We start from the raw sequence: 19,831 nt of genomic DNA on the forward strand, positions 1-19,831 counted from the left end.
CTTGAAATTTATTTTCACACCTAATTAGAAAACATTAAAACATATGAAAATCTTGAAAATGAATAGTCTAGATAATGTGTTGTAAGATGTATTATTCTTAAGACTCAGTTTTATTTTTTTATACTCATACATCTCGATGATCAATTAGAAGGTTTTTTAAAATTAAAACAACATTTTCACTTTATTTCCATATTTTAAGGTTGCAACCTTATATAAACATTTTCCTTTGTTTTATTTGTGTTTCGGTAATCCGCATGAAACATTTTCCTTTGTGTTATTTGTGTGGCAGGAAGTCTTGACTGTCAATTTCGGCAATCCGCATGTCTAATCAAGAAGAAAGCGTCCACGCCACCGACAATCCCGACTCAACGTAAAGTTTGGCTTTAATGTCTATTATCTCGCATAAAACATGGGACTCCTATTCTTGGTTTAGCAGCTCGGATAATTTCAATAACAATGTCATGTTTAATAGGTTCTTTTTTTTTTTCAATTTTGTTTCCGCAAAATGATCTTGATTTAAATTTTAAGACGTAATCAATCTTTGCAAAGGCACACTCATCAAAAAAATATTTCTTATAAAACAAAACGACCAAAATATCTTACATGGTGTTTGGGTTTTTTTTTTCTTTTAATTTCACCCTTGTTAGAGGTGGGACATGCCAATTTCACCACCAAAGGATTAATAAAAAATATTGTTTTAAGGTAAATCATTTATTTTTTGTACAAAAAGATCACAATCATAATTGTCCCTAAGATTTTAAAATGAGTCGGTACAAGAGTGCCATTGATTTGATACAAAGTTCCAATAAAAATTTCTCGGACTTTGTGACTCACACCAAACCATCCAATTTGACTTCTAATGAATGAGAATAGTTGTGACATTGTCTAAGCCATCCGATTATGATTAAACACTTAGATGCTAACTTGAGACAATAAGATTGAAGCAACTTACATTCCCTCACCTATAATTTATGTAACAAAAATAGTGCATTGTGAAACTCGTGGGCATTTTAACAAGGATTTGGTTTCTATACGGCCAAGCTCACATATGTAGGCGTGCGGGCCTCTTAATAAATCTATTTTTGCGATTGATTTTAGGACTTAATTTTTAAGGACAAGTAATATATAACATGGAGACTATGAATATGAATAAATAAATAAATTTTTAAAAATAGAGATAACAATTTTAGTAAGAAAACCTTTGAACCATTAGTTTCTATTGTTTTTAGATGAAACACCTACTTGCATCAATTTTTAAGATGGATGCTTTACACTTTCTAGACCGCATATGTAGAAATGCAGTCCATCCCGTATGAAACAATTTTACTTTTAACAACCATGAGCTTGTTGCACCCTAATTGGATGGTTATGGTGATTATGTGGGGATGTAAAGTCCTCATGAGGGTACATAGCATATGACATAGCATATGCATCTGCCAGAGCATTTTGTACATTAACTCCGTTAGGCAAATGAGCTATTTAGGATTTTTTTTATCTGAAATTACAGAATCTACTTAATAATCACTTGTTGATTATTTTTATTAAAAAAAATTAGATTTTGAGTTCTTCAACACTTAGATATTGCCATCCTAAATTGGACGGTCCTTATTCAGTATTATGACACTAAAATTTTCAAGAGGATAAAGTTTTTAAGTCGATCGCAACATTGAAGAGGCCCCATTCTCATACATGGTTCTATTTGATTTGTCATAAGTCTTTTTTATTATATATAGCCGAGGTTCTAAACAATCAAATTAGAACACACCTCAAAAATTTCATTAAAAGAGGTTGTTTTGATGCTCGAATATCTTCAAATTGATCATCTCAACATCAAGATGCATTGACATGAGAAAAAAATGGATTTCAAGTTTTGGAAATAGTGCATATTATAATGCATTTTTGGATCATCAATTTTGAAGACTTTCAAATTTTTATAGATCCGCTTGATCTACACTACTTTTTAAACTTGATAATTTATAATTAGAGATGAAAATATATTTTAAGGCTATAAAAAAGATTTTCATAATCGAAACCATATAAGGTGAACCTTACGTTGATTGTTTAAAGCCTCGGCTCTGCACAAACTGCACCCTTTAAAAAATGATTGGTGACTAGAATCAAGCATCACAAAAAATGGTATGGATTGGTGAATCGGCGGTCCAAATTATTGTTTTACTGTGTAGAAAAAATGGTGAACATATCATGAACCAATCTAGGTCGGTGAATCGAAGTTTTTTGCTGTAGTAAAATGTCGTTTTATTATAGCGAACCGTCTGTCCTTTTCTAGAGAGCCAAATGATTTCCTATATTTCTATAGAATCAGTACAGTATTATCGATTTTCTAGTCAGACAAAACGATTGCATTCCGACCTCGCATTTTTAATATCACTTATATAAACCCGTAGATACTTTATGACGTACAGTTTTGTCTTTTGGCTCATGAAGAGTTCTTGAAAAGGTTTTGTTTCTCTCTCATTCGCTCAAAGTAATTGTTTTCTCTCTCGTCCTGAACATTATTGTGTTGGCATGTGAAGTTTTGAAGGGTTTTATGAGATGCTTATGTGACATTTTTGTCCACGACCTGGTCATGGTCGTCTTTTGCTCTGAGGTGTGACAGGGAGGCTCCTATGATTCCAATGGCGCTGAAAGGTCTTAGTTTATTAGTGTTGTTCCCAATCAAAGTATTACGGAAGCAATAATGAATGGAAGATTTTATAGCTGTGGTTTTATGCTAGTATGTTGAGAGTGAACTCCAAAACTGTGGAAGATTATGATTTGGTCGTATATTGGAGGCATGTTTATTGGGTTTATGTGGCCTTTAAAAGCTTTATAAGTGTGTAATGAAATACATTTATTATAGTGAAACATAAATTTAGTGAGAGTGTGGTCCCTCGAAGACCATACTAAATAAATGATATTTGCGGATAACGGACTGTGCTTGACGATCTAGGCCAGTTGGTTAGAAAACCCAACGTACCAGGGCATAAAAAATAAACCGAGAAGGGTTTTTGGGTTTTCCCTTGATGAAGTCAGAGCTTATGCCTAGATGAATGAGCCGAGGGACTGTGTGACCCTTGTGTATAATGGTAGGCCTACAGAGGCGAGGGCCGAAACCTTATCCATGTTCCATCACACGGCATGCATATAGATAGATCGTTCGGAAAAGCTTAATATCCACCTTTGGGTGAAGCATATGCATGTACGAGAGATACCCCTATGCGCCATAGAGTTGTCGTCGCATTAAGTCGTGGTGACCTTGACTTGTCTCTAGGGGAGGACCTGTAATCTACAGACTGGGATTGCGACTCCTTGGCTCACGACCAGACTTTGGTGACCCGCTAATGAGCCCCTGCTTGGACTGTGGTTCATGAGAAACACTGGATCGATTTGATAAAGCAAGTGTGGTCTGTAGTCCACAGTTGAAGGTGGAGTACCCCGTGATCGTTGATTGAATTCCTGAACCATATGGATCAACTTCCCATCATATTAATTTAATTACGTTTATTGAATTATTTTAGATTTATTATTTGAATTTCTGTAAGTCATTTGATATTTTATTTCTTATTTTTAGACTTATAAAAATGAAGTTATTAATTTACAAAGTTATAGTATTTTAAAATTCATTTTTTTAAAAATATTTATTAAAAAAAATACATAGGGGACCAATAGTGCACATGGGCCCACCATGTGGGTATTAGGTGGGGCCCCACATGACGTACATGGGTTGCACGCCCCACCCTTGGATACCTTATCTTGTTTTGTCTTCAAGTTTGTTAAAAATGGTAACTACATCTTGTGGCATGCGTTCAAATATTGATTAGAAAATATTGACCATATCTTATCTTGATTATTGAAAGAATATCTTGAATTGATATTATTGAAATATTCTTATGGAAAATATGAGATGGAATATGCAATTTATGGTATGCATTATATCTTTAATGGATTTAATTTATTTAAATATTTTGATGGGAAAATGGTTTAAGAAAAGGGGGATAATGGTTCATGCACCTTCCATAATGTTGATGACCCGTCTATGGAATGGATGGCTTAAATCTCTGACCCCACAAGTCATCTTGATCAACGGTCCATATTCAATATCAAGAAAGAGACAAACTATGGGAAACCTTAAAGAAACCCTAGACCTAAATTTCACTAAAAATAGGGATACTCTCCCCCCATTTCAACATACATATCTCTCCCATAAACTCTCTCTCTCTCATGCCTAGAGGCCACGCCCCTTTTTCTCTCTTCTCTAGGGCCACGCCTCTCTCTCTCTACTCTCTTATTTTCTCTCTCTTTCTCTTTCTTTCCTGATCTAATCTAAAGGTTGGGAAAATTAGGGTTCGAGCCTAATTATTTTGGAGTTAGGGTTTTGTAGAGATTTAAGGGAGGTTACCTAGTTTGGATTAAATTAGCTTTCTCGAGATTGAAGTTAGACTGCTGATCCGGTGCCATTGAATGTGGTGACTCGGTGTGGAGTGTAAAAAGCCCGGTTGAGGTAATCTCTGGCATCTTTTCTATTAATTGTTTGTTCTTTTATTTTATATTCTCAAACACAGTATTAGGTTGTATGAATGACACCAAGTAGTTGAGATTATTTTATTGATGTGTTATTTAATTTTTGGAATTTCTATTGTTTGTAAAAAGACCATCTGTGAGTGATCTTGTTGCCAAAATTATAAGGGGTGATTATTTAAAAAAAAAAAAATTGTATCTCCCCTACAAAAGATTACATAGGTCTTTCTTTCAGTGTTCACCAAAAATCCTGTTGCATTCCAAAATTGTACCGGGTAGGAGGGTGATCAACATTTTGAAGAAAGAGAGCTTTTCTCGTAACCTCAAATCCTAGAAATCCGTTATTATTCTGTATAACCTCCAGAACGAGATTTAATTTCTATGGGAATTTGATTGGTATCCTCCAAAACCTATTCTAATTTCTACAAGAACTCAACTGGTATAGGGAGTGATCCGGTACTAAGATAGTTCTAATAATTTTCTTATGAAATTTACCCTGGATAAATGTTGCCGAATTTTCTGGAATGGGTTGACAGTAAAAATTGTAAAAACTTAACTTGGAGATGGAAAAATCACTTAAGCATCAAGATTTGCAAGAAAGACGAGAGAGTTATAAGAATGAATCCAGGGAGCGGGCGAAGGAAGAAGGAAAATTTCGTTTATGTTATGGAGAGCATCATCAAATTAGAGAAAGATAAATTGCAGGGCGACGATACAAACAGGGGTTTCTTGGTATCAAAAGACCACGGCTAAGTCCTGGTTTGGGAGCTTGTCCTAATACATTTTGTATTAGATAGAGTTTGTGAATTATGGTTTATCACTTTGTCTTTTACGTTGGAGTTTCACCGGTTTGAGAATAGTAAAATTGAAAAAAATCGAAACTTATTTTTTCTCCATTTTATTATTTCTTTGAGAAAAGCGACAGACCATGGCCACCCCTGCACTGCCACGATTCGAAGAAAGTTACAAATATATTTTTACAATGTAATATGATATAAAATATGATAATTTACTAATAGTTGTGGTTTGTATAAGGTTGTAACCTTAAACAATCCAATTAAGGCGCACCTCCAAATTTTATAATAATATGTAATTTTGGTGTAATTTTTTTTTAGGATTATCTAAAAATTTATTTTTCATGTCTAACTATAAAATTCTGAACTCTAAAAACGGTTAAAATCAAGTAGATTCATAATGAAATGAAAATCTTGAAAATGGACGGTTTAGATAGTGAGCTGCAAGATGCACTATTTTTTGAACTCAAAATCTTTTTTTTTTCTTACTCATATATCTTGATGTCGAGATGATCAATTAGAAAGTTTTTCAACATTAAAACAACCTTTTCCGATGGATTTTTGAGGTATATCTTTAATTCTACATTTTAAGGTTACAACCTTATATAAATTGTCTCCTTTACTAATAATAGTTATATCTATATTATAATATATATAAAATAAAATATTTTGTTAATTTATAATATAATACAGTATAATAACATCACTATAATATAAGAGCACATTACAATGAAAGTTGTAAGCTGTGTTTGGTGGGAGTTATTGTCTGTTGGTGGCCTCTATGACAGAATCAGCCTAGAAGGCTCGAGAGGTGGTAGTTTACCTTGTGACGGATGTCAATGGTTCGAGTCTGCTTATCTCTAGCTCGTGATCGTTGCTGATACAAAGGTATATGATAGCACTTAATTTTTTCAATTAAGCAATTCGATCTATGATGTATGATTCATGGACGTTAAAATGATCCTTCCATTTTGCAGCACTTTAGGTTAGTATAATAACATAATATATATATATATATATATATATATATATATAAAATACACCCTTCTACTAGAAGTATAATTACCTCTGATAATACATTAGCAATAAGAGATATTTCTGGAATACTAGCCTCAAATGATCTAGTAGAGCAACAAAATCATACAAACCTTTATTACAGCCTCTAGGATCTCAAACAGAAAGAATAGAGTCTATTCTAGAAGAAATCAAACATGAGGTTCAGCCCATAGAGCAAATTATTTTTACAAAAAAAGGAAATAAAAAATTCAAACAGACTTCCCCCAAAAATATTTTAAGAAACCTTTACATTTTGGAATGAAACCTTTAGCAACATTAATGCCTAACATTTCAGAAATAATAAATTTATTTAAAGAGACTTTAAAAATATCTACAATTGTGCTTGACTCTCTAACTAATCAATTTTCGAAATTATCCTTTAAAAGGAAAGTAAATGTGCTATTTGAATCGAATACCAGTGATGAAAACTCAGATGAAATTTCCCTTTGACTAGTCTACCGAAGAAAGAGATGCTCAATCCGATGAAATAAAGGCAGAATATTTTAAAATTTTTACCAAGTAAAAAAAATGCTTAACAATATCAATGTAACCCAAAATGTTAAAAGAAAAAATTATGAACGTCCTTCCCTTGTTGAAATTCTATTTGAAAAAGTCTCGGATATTGTCACCCAAACATTTTTTGGAAATTCTATCAATGAATAGAATATAGATGGAGTGACCGAACACCAAATTGTAAATACTATCCGAAACATAATTATGAATGCTACTACCTGTTTATTAAGAAAACACTCATACAATAGCCAATCTAATAGTTGCAGCTTTTTGGGACAGCTAAAAAGTTGGTGGAATAATTATTTAAATTTAAGTAAAAAACAAATGATCCTTAATCCCTTTTCCACTGGTATAAGAATGTCTTCCTTATTAGACTTTTAACCCTTTTTGATGCTGATAGCATCTATTGAAAAGAAAAGTTCATTTTTGGTCTCTCAAAATGTAGCAGGTACGATCATATATAATTGAGGATCTTTCTCTTCTTACTTATCTGAAATTATTCAAATAATTAATAAAACATTCTTAATGTTGTGTAATGATTTACGACTAAAAACTCAAATTAAAAAAAATTAATAATTAGCAAAAAAAATTTCAGAAATTTATGTTAACAACTTGGAATAGATCCCTATGATCCTATCATAAAACACAGAAAATATTTTAAAAGCTCAAAATTTTACTCTAAAAAATCTAAGAAAAATTACTCAAAAAATAAAACGAGAAAGAAAAAACAAAAGGAAGTCCCGACCTATCATAAATGTGGAAAGAAATAACTTTATACTGACAAATGCTATTCTAACGAGGAAAAAGTTTATATAAGGTTGCAACCTTATAATGTAGAGTTACGTATGCATCTCAAAAATCCAACAAAAAAGGTTGTTTTAATGTTGAAAAACCATTTGATTGATCATCTCGACATAGGGATGTATGACTATGAAAAATAAAAAGATTTTGAGTATCAGAAATAGTGCATCTTACAACATATTATATACACCGTCCATTTTCAAGATTTTCATATCTTTATAGATGTACTTGATTTTAACCATTTTTGAAATTTAAAATTTTATAATATAATTAGATATGAAAATAGATTTTGAGATAATTCTAAGAACATTTTACATCGAAATTATATACCATGATAAAATTGAAGGTGCACCTTACCTCTACATCTACGGATGCATCATTATGCCAACTGCACCCTTCTTAAAAAAACACATTAATAATTTAGAAAAATTATCCAGAGAAGAGAAAGAAGATACATACTATTCCTTTTTTTCTGATTTAGAAGTAAGAGATTCAAAAAATGAATGTTCTTATTCAAGAAATGTCTTAAGTACGAAACAAGAGACCTTCTTAGAATTATTTTCTAAAGGAAAAAGTTTATATAAGATTGCAACCCTAAAATGTAGTTACATATGCACCTAAAAAATCCACCGAAGAAATTTTTTTTAATGGTGAAAATTCATTTAATAGATCATCTCGACATCGAGATGTATGAATATGAAAAAAAAAAAGATTATGAGTCCCAAAAATAGTGCATCTTGCAACACATTATCTAGACCATCAATTTTCAAGATTTTCATATGTTTATAGATCTACTCGATTTTAACCATTTTTGGAGTTTAAAATTATATAATTAGAGATGAGAATAGATTTTGAGATAATCTTAATAATGTTTTACACCAAAATTACATGTCATGGTAAAATTTGGAGGTGCGCCGTAATTGGATTGTTTAAGGTTGCAACCTTATAGAAACCACACCATTTTCTAAAACCTCAAATTTAGAATTAAAATATGCAAGGAGATAGTTATTTAGAAAAGAGAAAATAGGAAATAACGACCCCATTATAAATAAGTATAAAGTTTCTATAAAGTCTACACATTATGAAAACAAAATAAAGCCTTACCTCAAATCCTCCGAAAAACGCTTCTCGCAACAAAAAGCTCCATGATGGCCCTAAAATCAATTTCAATACCGACGATAAAATTTGAAACTCAAAAAATGCACAAATCTTGCAGATCTATGAACACTTATTGTAAGGGTGAAATAGACAGTCTAGATAATTTGTTGTAATACACCATATTTTTTTAGCGTGAAATTCTAATTTTTCTTCACAACATGATAGTCAAGCTGAGATGATTGATATAACGGTTTTCCAATTCTTGAATTGCAGCTTTAGATGAGTTATGAGGTAAGTCTTTACTTATTTTGATAGGGTTGCATCCCTATGAAATGATTTTCCTATAAATAAATGTCAATTCGGATCAGAATTGTCTGATTGGTTATCGGGGAATCAGTGCAAACCTATTGATTCCTAAAAACAATTGGCCAAGTTCTACGTAAAGTTTTAATTATTATATGTCAATTTTTAATTATTATAAATCTTTTTTTTCAATTTTTTATTTATTAGAGCCTCACAATCCCATTTGATTTTTATTTATTATAAATTTTTATTTTTTATATATTTTCAAGTTTTTATTGTTTATTATAGGCTTACTTTTGCGTGGACTATGGAGAGAGATGACTTTTGCGTGGACTATGGAGAGAGATGAGAAGAGAAAGAAAGAGGATAATGAACTTTTGTGGGAGAGAGAGAAAGACAAGAGATGAAATGAAAAGAGGAGGGAAGAGGATAATGGACATTTGTGGGAGAGAGATAAATGGGATGCGATGCGAAGTGAAGAGAAGATAAGACAAGAAAGAGGCGGTGGGTTTTTTTCTTTCTTTTTATTTTTTGGGAGCGGTTTAGGGTTTGGGGGAAGACAACCCAGTTAGAAACGTTAGCTGCTGCCGTAGAGATACAAAAATAAAGAGGGAAGGTGTTGGGCTTCAGTGATTAATATTGTCTAAACTTTGATTTCTACCAATAAACTATATCAAAAAAAAAAAGGGGATATTTTTGACAAGAGAGAAAGAGAGCCATATAAAGGGATATAAAGGGCTATGGGTCTAAGGGGTTAGAAGCCTTATGTTTTTTTAGAGAAATTATAAAAAATATTCTCTTTTTTTCAATAAAATTAGAAAAAAATCTTATTTTTTTCGAAACCTCATTCATAGTACTTTTTTAGTGTTCACCTTTTTTCTTTTTAACCTAAAATACCTTCATGGTCCTATTAAGACTGTGAAAGTCGTCCATTTAAGATTTTTAAGTCATGAGAACCATCATGGTCCTAAGAAGTCCGTGATGGTCTTCTAAATTATATCAAGCAAACTTATGACTTATAGGAACCAACCATCGAAGAATGTGATGGTGTATAACTTTTGGGAACCACCCATCACAGTCCTTAGTTTTTAACTTGCGGCAACTCTTAATTTAAAGGACCTTTTGGGCATGATGGTTGGTTCCTATAACTTGTAAGGTCATCATGCTCTTAAAAGGGACCTTGATGGTTGGTTGTCACAAGTTACGAGACCATCACCTTCCTAAGGTTCCAAATAAGTTCTAACTTTTAAACTTTACCATCATGGACGGTGAAGGGCGTCGCAGACGAAATAAAATGAACAATATCAAAAAGTCTTTTCAATCCCTAAAGGCGAAAGTGAATGGTGATTTCGTCTATCCTCATCACCATCCAAAGTTCATCGCACAATCACGATACAATTATATATATATGGAAAAGTCTTTCTAACACCTATAGACAAAAATAAATAGTAATTTCGCCTACCCTCATCACCATCCAAATTTCATCGCACGATCACTATTGTCTGGTAGTGTTTTATTTTTCATTTTTTTTCTACAAATTGGAATGACCTGAAACTTAAAGAGTATATACATCTTACTGATGCGCATCTAATAAAAAATAAAAAAAAATTTCCGTAAAAATTAAATTGACCAAAATACCCTTGAATATTTCCTAGGTATTTTGGTTAGTTTGTTTCATGTAAAATATTTTTTTTTTCAAAGATTCCCCTACTTTTTATGAATACACACTCCAAATTTCAGGTCATTCTGATTTGCGGAAAAAAAATAAAAAATAAAATACTACTAGACAATCGTGACCGTATGATGAAGTTTGGACAGTGATGGGGGTAGGCGAAATCACTGTTCATTTTCTACTATAGGCGTTGCGTAGTTTTTTCTTATATATATATATATATATATATATATATATATATATATATATATATATATATATATATACACCCATGCCGCTACAGTAAACGCTCAACGGCCCAGATCGAATCTAGACCGATCTGACAGTCAAGGTTGTCCGAGAGTTTGAATTTTAATATTTTTTCTACAATTTGGAATGATCTAAAACATGGAGCGTGTATACATCTTAGTGAGGTACACCTAATAAAAATATAAAAAAAATAATTCACAAAAACAAAGTTGATCAAAATACTGGTGACAAATTTCAAGGGTATTTTGGTCAATTTATTTCATGTATTTTTTTTCGATATTTTTCTTAGATTCTCCTATTTTTATGAATACATTCTCCAAATTTCAGATTATTTCGATTTGTAGAAAAAAAATGAAAAATAAAACACTACCGGACATCCGTGATCGTCAAATCGGCTCAGATTCAATCTGGGCCATTCGACGTTTACTGTAGCGATAGACGAATCGGTGTATGTGTATATATATATATATATATATATATATATATATATAGGAAAGGCTGACGTTAGCCTACGGGCTAACAGCTACCGTGTTAGCCAACGACTCAGACTGAATCTGGGACGATCTGATGGTCACGACCTCATTTTGAATTTGAATTTTCATTTTTTTTTCTACAAATCCAAATCATTTTAAATTTTACGCATTCATTCTTCTCATCAAGGCTCGCCTAATAAAATTATTTAAAAAATAATATGCAAAATATAAATTGATCGAAATACCTCTGCGAAGTTTTGGGGGTATTTTGGTCAGTATATTTTTTTCATATTATTTGTTTATATTTTTATTAAATTCGCTTATTTTTGAAGAATAGACGTTCAAAATTTCAAAAAAATAAATGCAAATATAAATACGAAATACAATTGTGACCATTGGAAATTATTTGACTAACAATGTAGCTGTTAGCTAGTGGGCTAACTTTTATATATATATATATATATATATATATATATATATATATATATATATTGTATTGGTGCTAGGTAAAACTTGAACTGATGAATGGGCAGCCTCCCCATAGTGAGCAGCCTCCACAAGCTCGGCAAAAAACCGAATGAGGCCCTTGCTGCCCTCATTGAGATACACAGTCCCCTAATGATGCTCCGACTCGGCTACCTCACCACAATCGTCTCATCGTCGGACATGGCCAAGGAGGTGCTGTAAAAGAATGACCAGGCCTTGACGGGGCGCACCACCCTCGTGGCCATCATGGTCACTTTTCGATTGCATGGGCCCAAGTCGGCCCCTACAGGCGCACCCTCCGCCGCCTGTACAACACTCAGCTCTTCCACACCCAGCATCTCAATGCCCTACAAACCCTCCGCCACCGCAAGGTCCATGAGCTCCTCAAGCTTGTGCATAAGAACAACAATGCTTGGAAAGCAATTGACATTGGCTGTGTGGCCTCCATCACCTCACCAAAAAATAAGGGATTGTCTACAAAGAGATCATTTCTCTTATGTACATAGAGGTCACAATCATTCTCACACATTACACGGCAAATTAGAAGGCTTGGGGTGAGTCATTAATCACTTTGAGAAATCATTTTAAGATTTTTTTCCTATTTAATGACACTCTTACAACCACTCATTTTGAAATTTAAAGGATAAAAATAATTGTGACCTCCATGTACAACAGATAAATAGTTTCTCTATAGATAATTCAACAAAAATAAATGGTCTCATAATATACAATCCAAAAAAAAACTAAAAAACAACCACAAAAAAACACTTTTCAAGCATATAAAGTATCATGCACATTGCAAATCCCGAGCTTCACTAGGGATGGCTCGAAGTGGAACCAAAGTTTGCAAGGTGACACCAAACTTATCCCTCATATCCATCTCCTCTGCCTTCAATCCACCAGAAAGCTCCCAATCAAAATAATGCAACAAAGACGCAAGCATCAAGTGCACCATGCGAACCCCAAGAGGAAGGCCAGGGCATGTCTTCCACCCCGCCCCAAACGGAATAAATTGGAAATCCTTCCCCTTGTAATCCACATTACAACCCAAGAATCTCTCCGGCAAGAAGGCGATAGGATTATCCCATACTTTAGGGTCTCTTCCAATGGCCCAATAGTTGATTAGTACTTGTGTGTGTTTCGGTACAATGTATTCGGCAACATTTTCAATCGTATCAGTCTTATGGGGGATGAGAAGCTGTACATGGGGGTGGAGCTGCCATATCTCCTTCACCACTGCCTGTAAGTAAGGGAGTTGAGATATGTCTGACTGTTCCACTAGTGCTAAGGGCCACCAACGGTGGTCCTTGAGAGCTCCATCTTAGCCATGGTCATCTTGTCAGGGTTCGAAGGAGCTCAGCCATTGCCCACTCCACAGTAGTTTAGAGGAGGCAATTGGTCAGGTCCGGTCCTGGTCTGGTCCCATACCTAACCTATCTATTCCAAAACTTGAAACAGGTTTATAACCCAGCAATTTTTATTTTTATTTTGAAAGTATTCAAATATATATAGTTTCTAGTTTGCGTTTTCAAATTTTTCCTTTTTGTAATTGTTCATTAGAATGAAAAGAGCGTATATTTTAAAATTTGGATCAAACTAATAATCTTAACATGGTTTTTGAAGATTGTTGTATTATATTACTATACAATCGTTGTATGAAATTACTGCTCATATATATATATATATGTATATATATATATATATATAAATGTGTGTGTGTGTGTGAATACATATATATGTATTTGTGCATAAATATTCTTTTCATGTCCGGGGTGGCTCAACCTGGACCCTTACCCAACCCGGATCCCAATCTAGTTGAGGGTTTTAGACCCAGACCGAATCCACTAGGTTCAAAACTTACCCAACCTGTTTGCCATCGACCACAGAGATATGAGACCAAACCAGAGTTGAAATGATCCTCGACCCTCGACCACACACGGTGGACCACAATTTGCAATATTTGATGGGGATTCTTTTGACTTCACATGAAAAAGACTATACCATACACTGGTTTTCTTTGATTGAAGTATGGTTAACCACAGGAGCATCCTCCATCCATTCGTGATGAGTAATGGAGATTAGTTGTTCCCAGTTATAAAACACTCATCAATAGGAAATAGAGTTAACAATATCCGTTTTGCAAAAACGGATGGTGGATGTCCCTGTGTTCGACAACTAACCATGCCCCTGTGTGGCTTACTTTACTTTCTAATTTCAGCATGGTAGAGGCAAGAGTACTGCCGTACAGAGAGCAGAGCTAAGATCTCACTACGGCTAAAATCCACACCGTTCTCCTGGTTAAGAGTCGAAAATAGCATCGATGAAGTCGCCCCAATCCACTCCACCTCCCTCTCTGAACGGTTCGTCGATCTTCACATTAAGAATTGCCACCTGTAACGTCCATTCAAAATAATTGCAAACTGCAACACAATGAAGAAATATTTGAAGTCCGAAGGCTATAAATAGAAGGTCTCTTCGTATTTGAAGCATCGGAAGAAAAGCAAGCTCAGAAAAATATTTCCTCCTGCTTTCTTCTTCTTCTCCCCCTTTCTATTGTAAAATAGTTTTAGTGTGTAATGTGTGATTGTCATCTCAAGGACTTACCAAGGTATTGTCCACCGGAGTGGAAGTCGTTTTGTAGTTTTTGCATTTGTACACCGTAAGTTTATTCTTTTCTAAGTTTTTGTACACTGTATGTTATCATTGTAAGCTTATGTTGTCACTGTAAATTTATGTTCTTTGTTTCTAAGTCTTTGTACACAGTGTGTTGTCACTGTAAACTTGTTTCTGTACGCAATATGTTAGTCTGTATAATTTATGCCTAAATAAAGTTATGTTAGTCCTGTTTTAAGTGTTAAAATATATGAGAATACCTATTCTACTTGGTTAGTCATAGATATAGCTCCTTTTTCAATCGTCATAATTATCTTACTATTTTTATATCTAGGTTATGTCAGATTAATTTAGTCTTACTTTTTCATGTCTTGTTAATCTTATATGATAGATTTAGGTTAAAAATATATCAGAGTAGATCTTGGCGTTAAATGGTATCAGAGCCAACTCTGTTTTAAAACTCTATAAACGACATACATCTTTGTTTCTTATTTAAGAAGCATTAATAGTAAGTGTTAGTATATTATGAGGTAGAAACACTACTGATATTTACCATTAGAGAAAGTTGGTCCGAGGGTTGAGGTTAGAGACGCTCAGACACCCAGCCTAAAGACCGTTAAGGTCAGGAGAGCCGCTGAGGTCGAAACAGGCATAAGAGGTAGTCAAGGAGGACTGTCCAGATAACACTCATCCGCAACCTAATAATGGCAAATTTCATTAGGAATCTATCAAGTAATACATTACCACAAGCTAGTAATACTCTAAAGATAAAAACAAAGAAGAAGTTGTAATAGATAATATTGAAAAACAAATCACAAATTGGAATATACCTAAAGTGCCTATTTCAAATATATATAACCAGTGTTTAAAAAAACGCCGACTCTAACTGGACTCGCCCGGTTTGACTCGGAAATCGCCATAGACGGATCGAATCGGCGAAAAAATTGGAATCGTCTGGTTCTAGAGAGAACCGGACGATTCTGTACAGTGACTCGCCGATTTACTGTACAAAATCGGCGAGTCCGTACAGTGAATCGACGAGTCCCGTACGGAATTTTTCTTTTTTTTTTTTTTTTTTTTTTGTAATCCATGATAGATTTTTTTGTAATACTTGATCGATATTTTTTTTTAATCCATGATCGAATTGTTTTTTTTTTTTTGTAATCCATGATCAAATTTTTTGTTTTTTTGTTTTTTTTTTGTAACCCATGATAGAATTTTTTGTAATCCATGATCGAAATTTTTGTTTTTTTTTCTTGTAATCCATGATCGAATTTTTTGTTTTTGTTTTTTTTTTTGTAACCCATGATAGAATTTTTTGTAATCCATGATCGAATGTTTTGTAATACATGATCGAAATGTTTGTTTTTTTTTTGTAATCCATGATCGAAATGTTTGTTTTTTTTTTTGTAATCCATGATCGAATTTTTTGTTTTTTGCTTTTTTTGTAACCCATGATAGAGTTTTTTGTAATCCATCATTGAATTTTTTGTAATCCATGATCGAATTGTTTTTTTCTTTTTTTGTAATCCACGATTGAATTTTTTGTTTTTTTTTGCTTGTTTTTTTTTGTAATCCATGATCGAATTTTATGTAATCCATGATCGAATTTTTTGTAATCCATGATTGAATTTTTTGAAAATTTTTGATTTTTTTTTTTTAATCCATGATCGAATTTTTTTTTGTAATCCATGATAGAATTGTTTGAAAATTTCTGATTTTTTTTTTTTAATCCATGATCGATTTTTTTGAAAATTTGTTTTTTTTTTTTTTTAATCCATATTATTCAAAGAGAAAATGAGAGAGATGATGATTCTGAGGCCACTCTATCCCAGCCATATTATTCACATATCGAGTCCCAACAGCAAAAGTGTAGGTATGAGCACGACAGTGCAGGTGAGCATGAACGATGGACAATCTTCGGGGATTTTAGATTAGGAACACAACAAAACACTAACACTCAGGGATTTGGGAATAGTCAGACGCCTGCTAATATCGATGATTCGTTTTTAGATCGAATCAATGAATTTTTAAACGAATTCAATCAATGGCACCAGCGTGACCAAGAAGAATAATAACGTCGTCTATCATTTTATTTTTAGATCATATGTTACTAATTTTATGCTTTATTGTAGTCCATGTATGTTGATATACTTATTCCATGATAATTATATGTTTATCCTTTTGTGTGATGTAAATTAAATGCTGAATGGCGGTTCATGCAGGGAAAGAACATATCAATATTCGCATATTCATTCAAAAACATGAAAATTCTTAATGGGGTACCCTCATTTCTTATTGAATTCCTAAAAAACAATATTTATAATGAATTTTAATAATTTTTTCTGATTTGTTTTAAGCTTTATTCTGACCGATTCACCCGATTCTCGATCCGGATCGCCCATTCGCCGATTCGGATCGGTTTTTTGGAAGCCCGATCCGGGTCACCGATCCGTTTTTTAAACCATTGTATATAACACAGAAACCTTCAAATTAAAAGTAGGTTATGCAATAAAAATTGTAGAACAAATAGTATCAGTAACTAGTAATCAAGAAAACTTTCAATTATTATCAAATAAAATAATACAGGCACATAAAACTAAAAATTATAATTATTTACACATAGGATTAATTCAAATAGCTATTAAACCTTTAACAAGACTAGGGTTAAACAATTCTATTCTAGTATGTTTAAGAGATAATAGACATAATAAGTTTTCTGATTCCCTATTAGGAATGATAGAATCAAGTCTATGTAGAGGACCAGCATATTTTAATTGCGTTCCAGATTATTCAATATCCTTAACTGATCATAATATATTAAAAGTATTAACATTAAATCTTAAAACCCAAGTTTTTGATATATTACCAGAATCTCAGAATATCGCTATTGTATATAGAATATATTACAAAGTAATGAATACATTATGCCCAAATGCTGTCCAAATGGATACCAGAGGAAAAACTACTCTCTTCCAAACAAATATAGAAAAATCAAATGTAACAATTCCTAACACTATACAATGGTCAGATATTAAATTACCTGAAAGCTTGGAACATAGAAAATGAAAATAATCATTTAAAAGCACCCAATAGAAATATTCCTGATAAAATAATAGAACACCAGGATGGGAGAGTAGAAATCCAATTTCCTAATCAAATAATAAGGGATGATTCAAGTATAGATTCAAGTATACTTCGTCAACATATATTATAAAAAAATAATATTGGAGAATCATCTAGACACTCTACATCAAGTAGAATGAATCCAAATCCAAAAATACAAAGTTTATTAAGAACAAAGGATAATATAGTGTAATTCCACAATATCAACCCACATTAAAAACTGAACCAGATCTTGCTGATACAGAAATGGATTTTCACATATTAACCATTACTAAACCATTATCTAAACAATGGATAGAACAAGATTATCTTTCCAAAGAAAATAAAGAAATACGAGAATGGTATTTAAAAAGATTTCAACCCAGATTAATCGAACTATTCCATAAAAGGTATAATAAGTTATATAAATAAAAAACATGTAATATAGGGTTCTTTACATGGTTAAGAAGAACATTAATGGAAAGAAAAGTTGAAGTTCTAGATTTTGAGAAAAATAAAATAACTACCATAGACAATCAATATACCACATATCAAACAATAGAAAGTATAAATATAACTAGCGTACATCCTTCAGAAAGAAGTATAATTATAACAGGACCCAGCAATAGCAAAGAAGGAGAGAGTTCACTTGTTTCTGAAACAAGAGCTACTCCCTATAAAATGACAACTGGAGAAATTGTTCATAGAACTGAATTAATTCCACACATAATTGAACAAAATAATTATACAAACTTATATATGCAATCCATAGGAAAACAAACTATGAGAATAGAAAATATGATTAGACCAAACCCAATTCCAGAACCCAAAAAGACTCTATTATTTAAACCTCCTCATGAATTAAATAAATTCCGTATGATTGAAAACAATAAAACTTTAATGGATCAACTTATATCCAAATTAGCTGATTTAGATATAAAAGACATAAAAAGAAAATCAAAATTAATGCCAGAATCTTCTACATTAACCCTTCAGGAAGAAATACCAATAATAGAAGACACTATTGAACACCAGACATTAACCTTCACAGAAGAAAATACTCCACAAATCCAAAGAATAGCATATGGTAAAGGTTGGAAACCTGCTACTGCCAGACCTTATCATCTTAGACCCACACCAGTTGATATTCAATTTGAAGAAGATTTAATATCCCATACAACTTCCTATTCAGGAAGATCAATAGTTAATTGGAATATTGATGGCATGGCTGAAACCCAAGTATTAGATACAATGAAACATATGAAAATGTATGCTTCAGCTTGCAAAATGGTTGGCAACCAAGACCAAGAGGTCGCCAAGGCCATAGTCTGTGGATTTACTGGTTGGTTAAGAGGATGGTGGGATTTTCACCTCCCTGAAATATTAAAAAATCAAATATTAACAAATACTCGTCAATGAACCATTAAAAATGAACAAAATCAAGATATCGTCTATTCTGAAAGTGATGTTGTTAATACACTCATTTATACTATAACACTTCACTTTGTGGGGAGTACTGCATTAATGGAAGCCCGATCTGAAGACTTACTTTCTAATTTAAGATGTCCAACTTTATCACATTATAAATGGTATAAGGATGTTTTCTTTTCCAGACTTTTATCTAGAGAAGATAGTCATCGTGATCACTGGAAAGAAAAATTTATTTCAGGATTACCACATTTATTTGCTGAGAAAGTTAGAATCAGATTAAAAAATAAACATGGTGGAACTATATAATATTCTGCTTATACACTAGGAGAATTGTCAGCAGAAATATGTGCTGAAGGATTAGCCCTTTGCACAGACATGAAATTAAAGAAACAGTTAGATAAACAAAATATGACAGGTAAAAAAGAATTAAGAGATTTATGTCAACAATTTGGGTACCATATAGAACAAAGTAAAGACAAAACTCATAAACATAAACATAAACATAAACATAAACATAAAAAATATAGGCCAGAAAAGAGAGAAAGAAAATTGTATAAAAGAAATAAAAAAGAAAAATATATAAAAAAATTCTTGCCTAAAGATCAATATAGAAAAGGCAAAAAGAAAATACATGTTTGTTATAAATGCGAAAAAATAGGATATTATAAAAATACATGTAAAGTCAAGAAAAAACTAAATGAAATTATATTAGATGAAAA

General features: G+C 32.6%; 1 protein-coding gene and 1 long non-coding RNA gene across 2 annotated transcripts; one reads left to right on the forward strand and one right to left on the reverse strand.

Moving 5' to 3' along the window:
- Nucleotides 1-4,268: 4,268 nt before the first annotated feature.
- On the forward strand, nt 4,269-9,582 carry LOC148783076 (uncharacterized). The gene is made up of 3 exons (XR_016050366.1): nt 4,269-4,501; nt 6,101-6,200; nt 9,372-9,582. It is a non-coding gene; the product is annotated as an uncharacterized LOC148783076 (long non-coding RNA).
- A 3,168-nt stretch (nt 9,583-12,750) lies between these two features.
- LOC18443246 (cytochrome P450 76C2) lies at nt 12,751-14,018 on the reverse strand. The gene is made up of 3 exons (XM_088858213.1): nt 13,970-14,018; nt 13,825-13,829; nt 12,751-13,203 (listed from the first exon to the last, which is right to left on the reverse strand). The coding sequence occupies exons 1-3, from the start codon at nt 14,016-14,018 to the stop codon at nt 12,751-12,753; spliced, it is 507 nt and encodes a 168-aa protein (XP_088714339.1).
- Nucleotides 14,019-19,831: the final 5,813 nt, after the last annotated feature.

The sequence above is a fragment of the Amborella trichopoda genome, chromosome 2 (genome assembly GCF_054954075.1).
Source record: "Amborella trichopoda isolate Santa Cruz 75 chromosome 2, AtrichopodaSantaCruz75HAP2 v2.0, whole genome shotgun sequence".
Taxonomy (NCBI): domain Eukaryota; kingdom Viridiplantae; phylum Streptophyta; class Magnoliopsida; order Amborellales; family Amborellaceae; genus Amborella; species Amborella trichopoda.

Bases quoted from the DNA above. Each gene is read 5' to 3' on its own strand.
- LOC18443246 (XM_088858213.1), bottom strand. From the start codon at position 14,018: ATGGAGGATGCTCCTGTGGTTAACCATACTTCAATCAAAGAAAACCAG.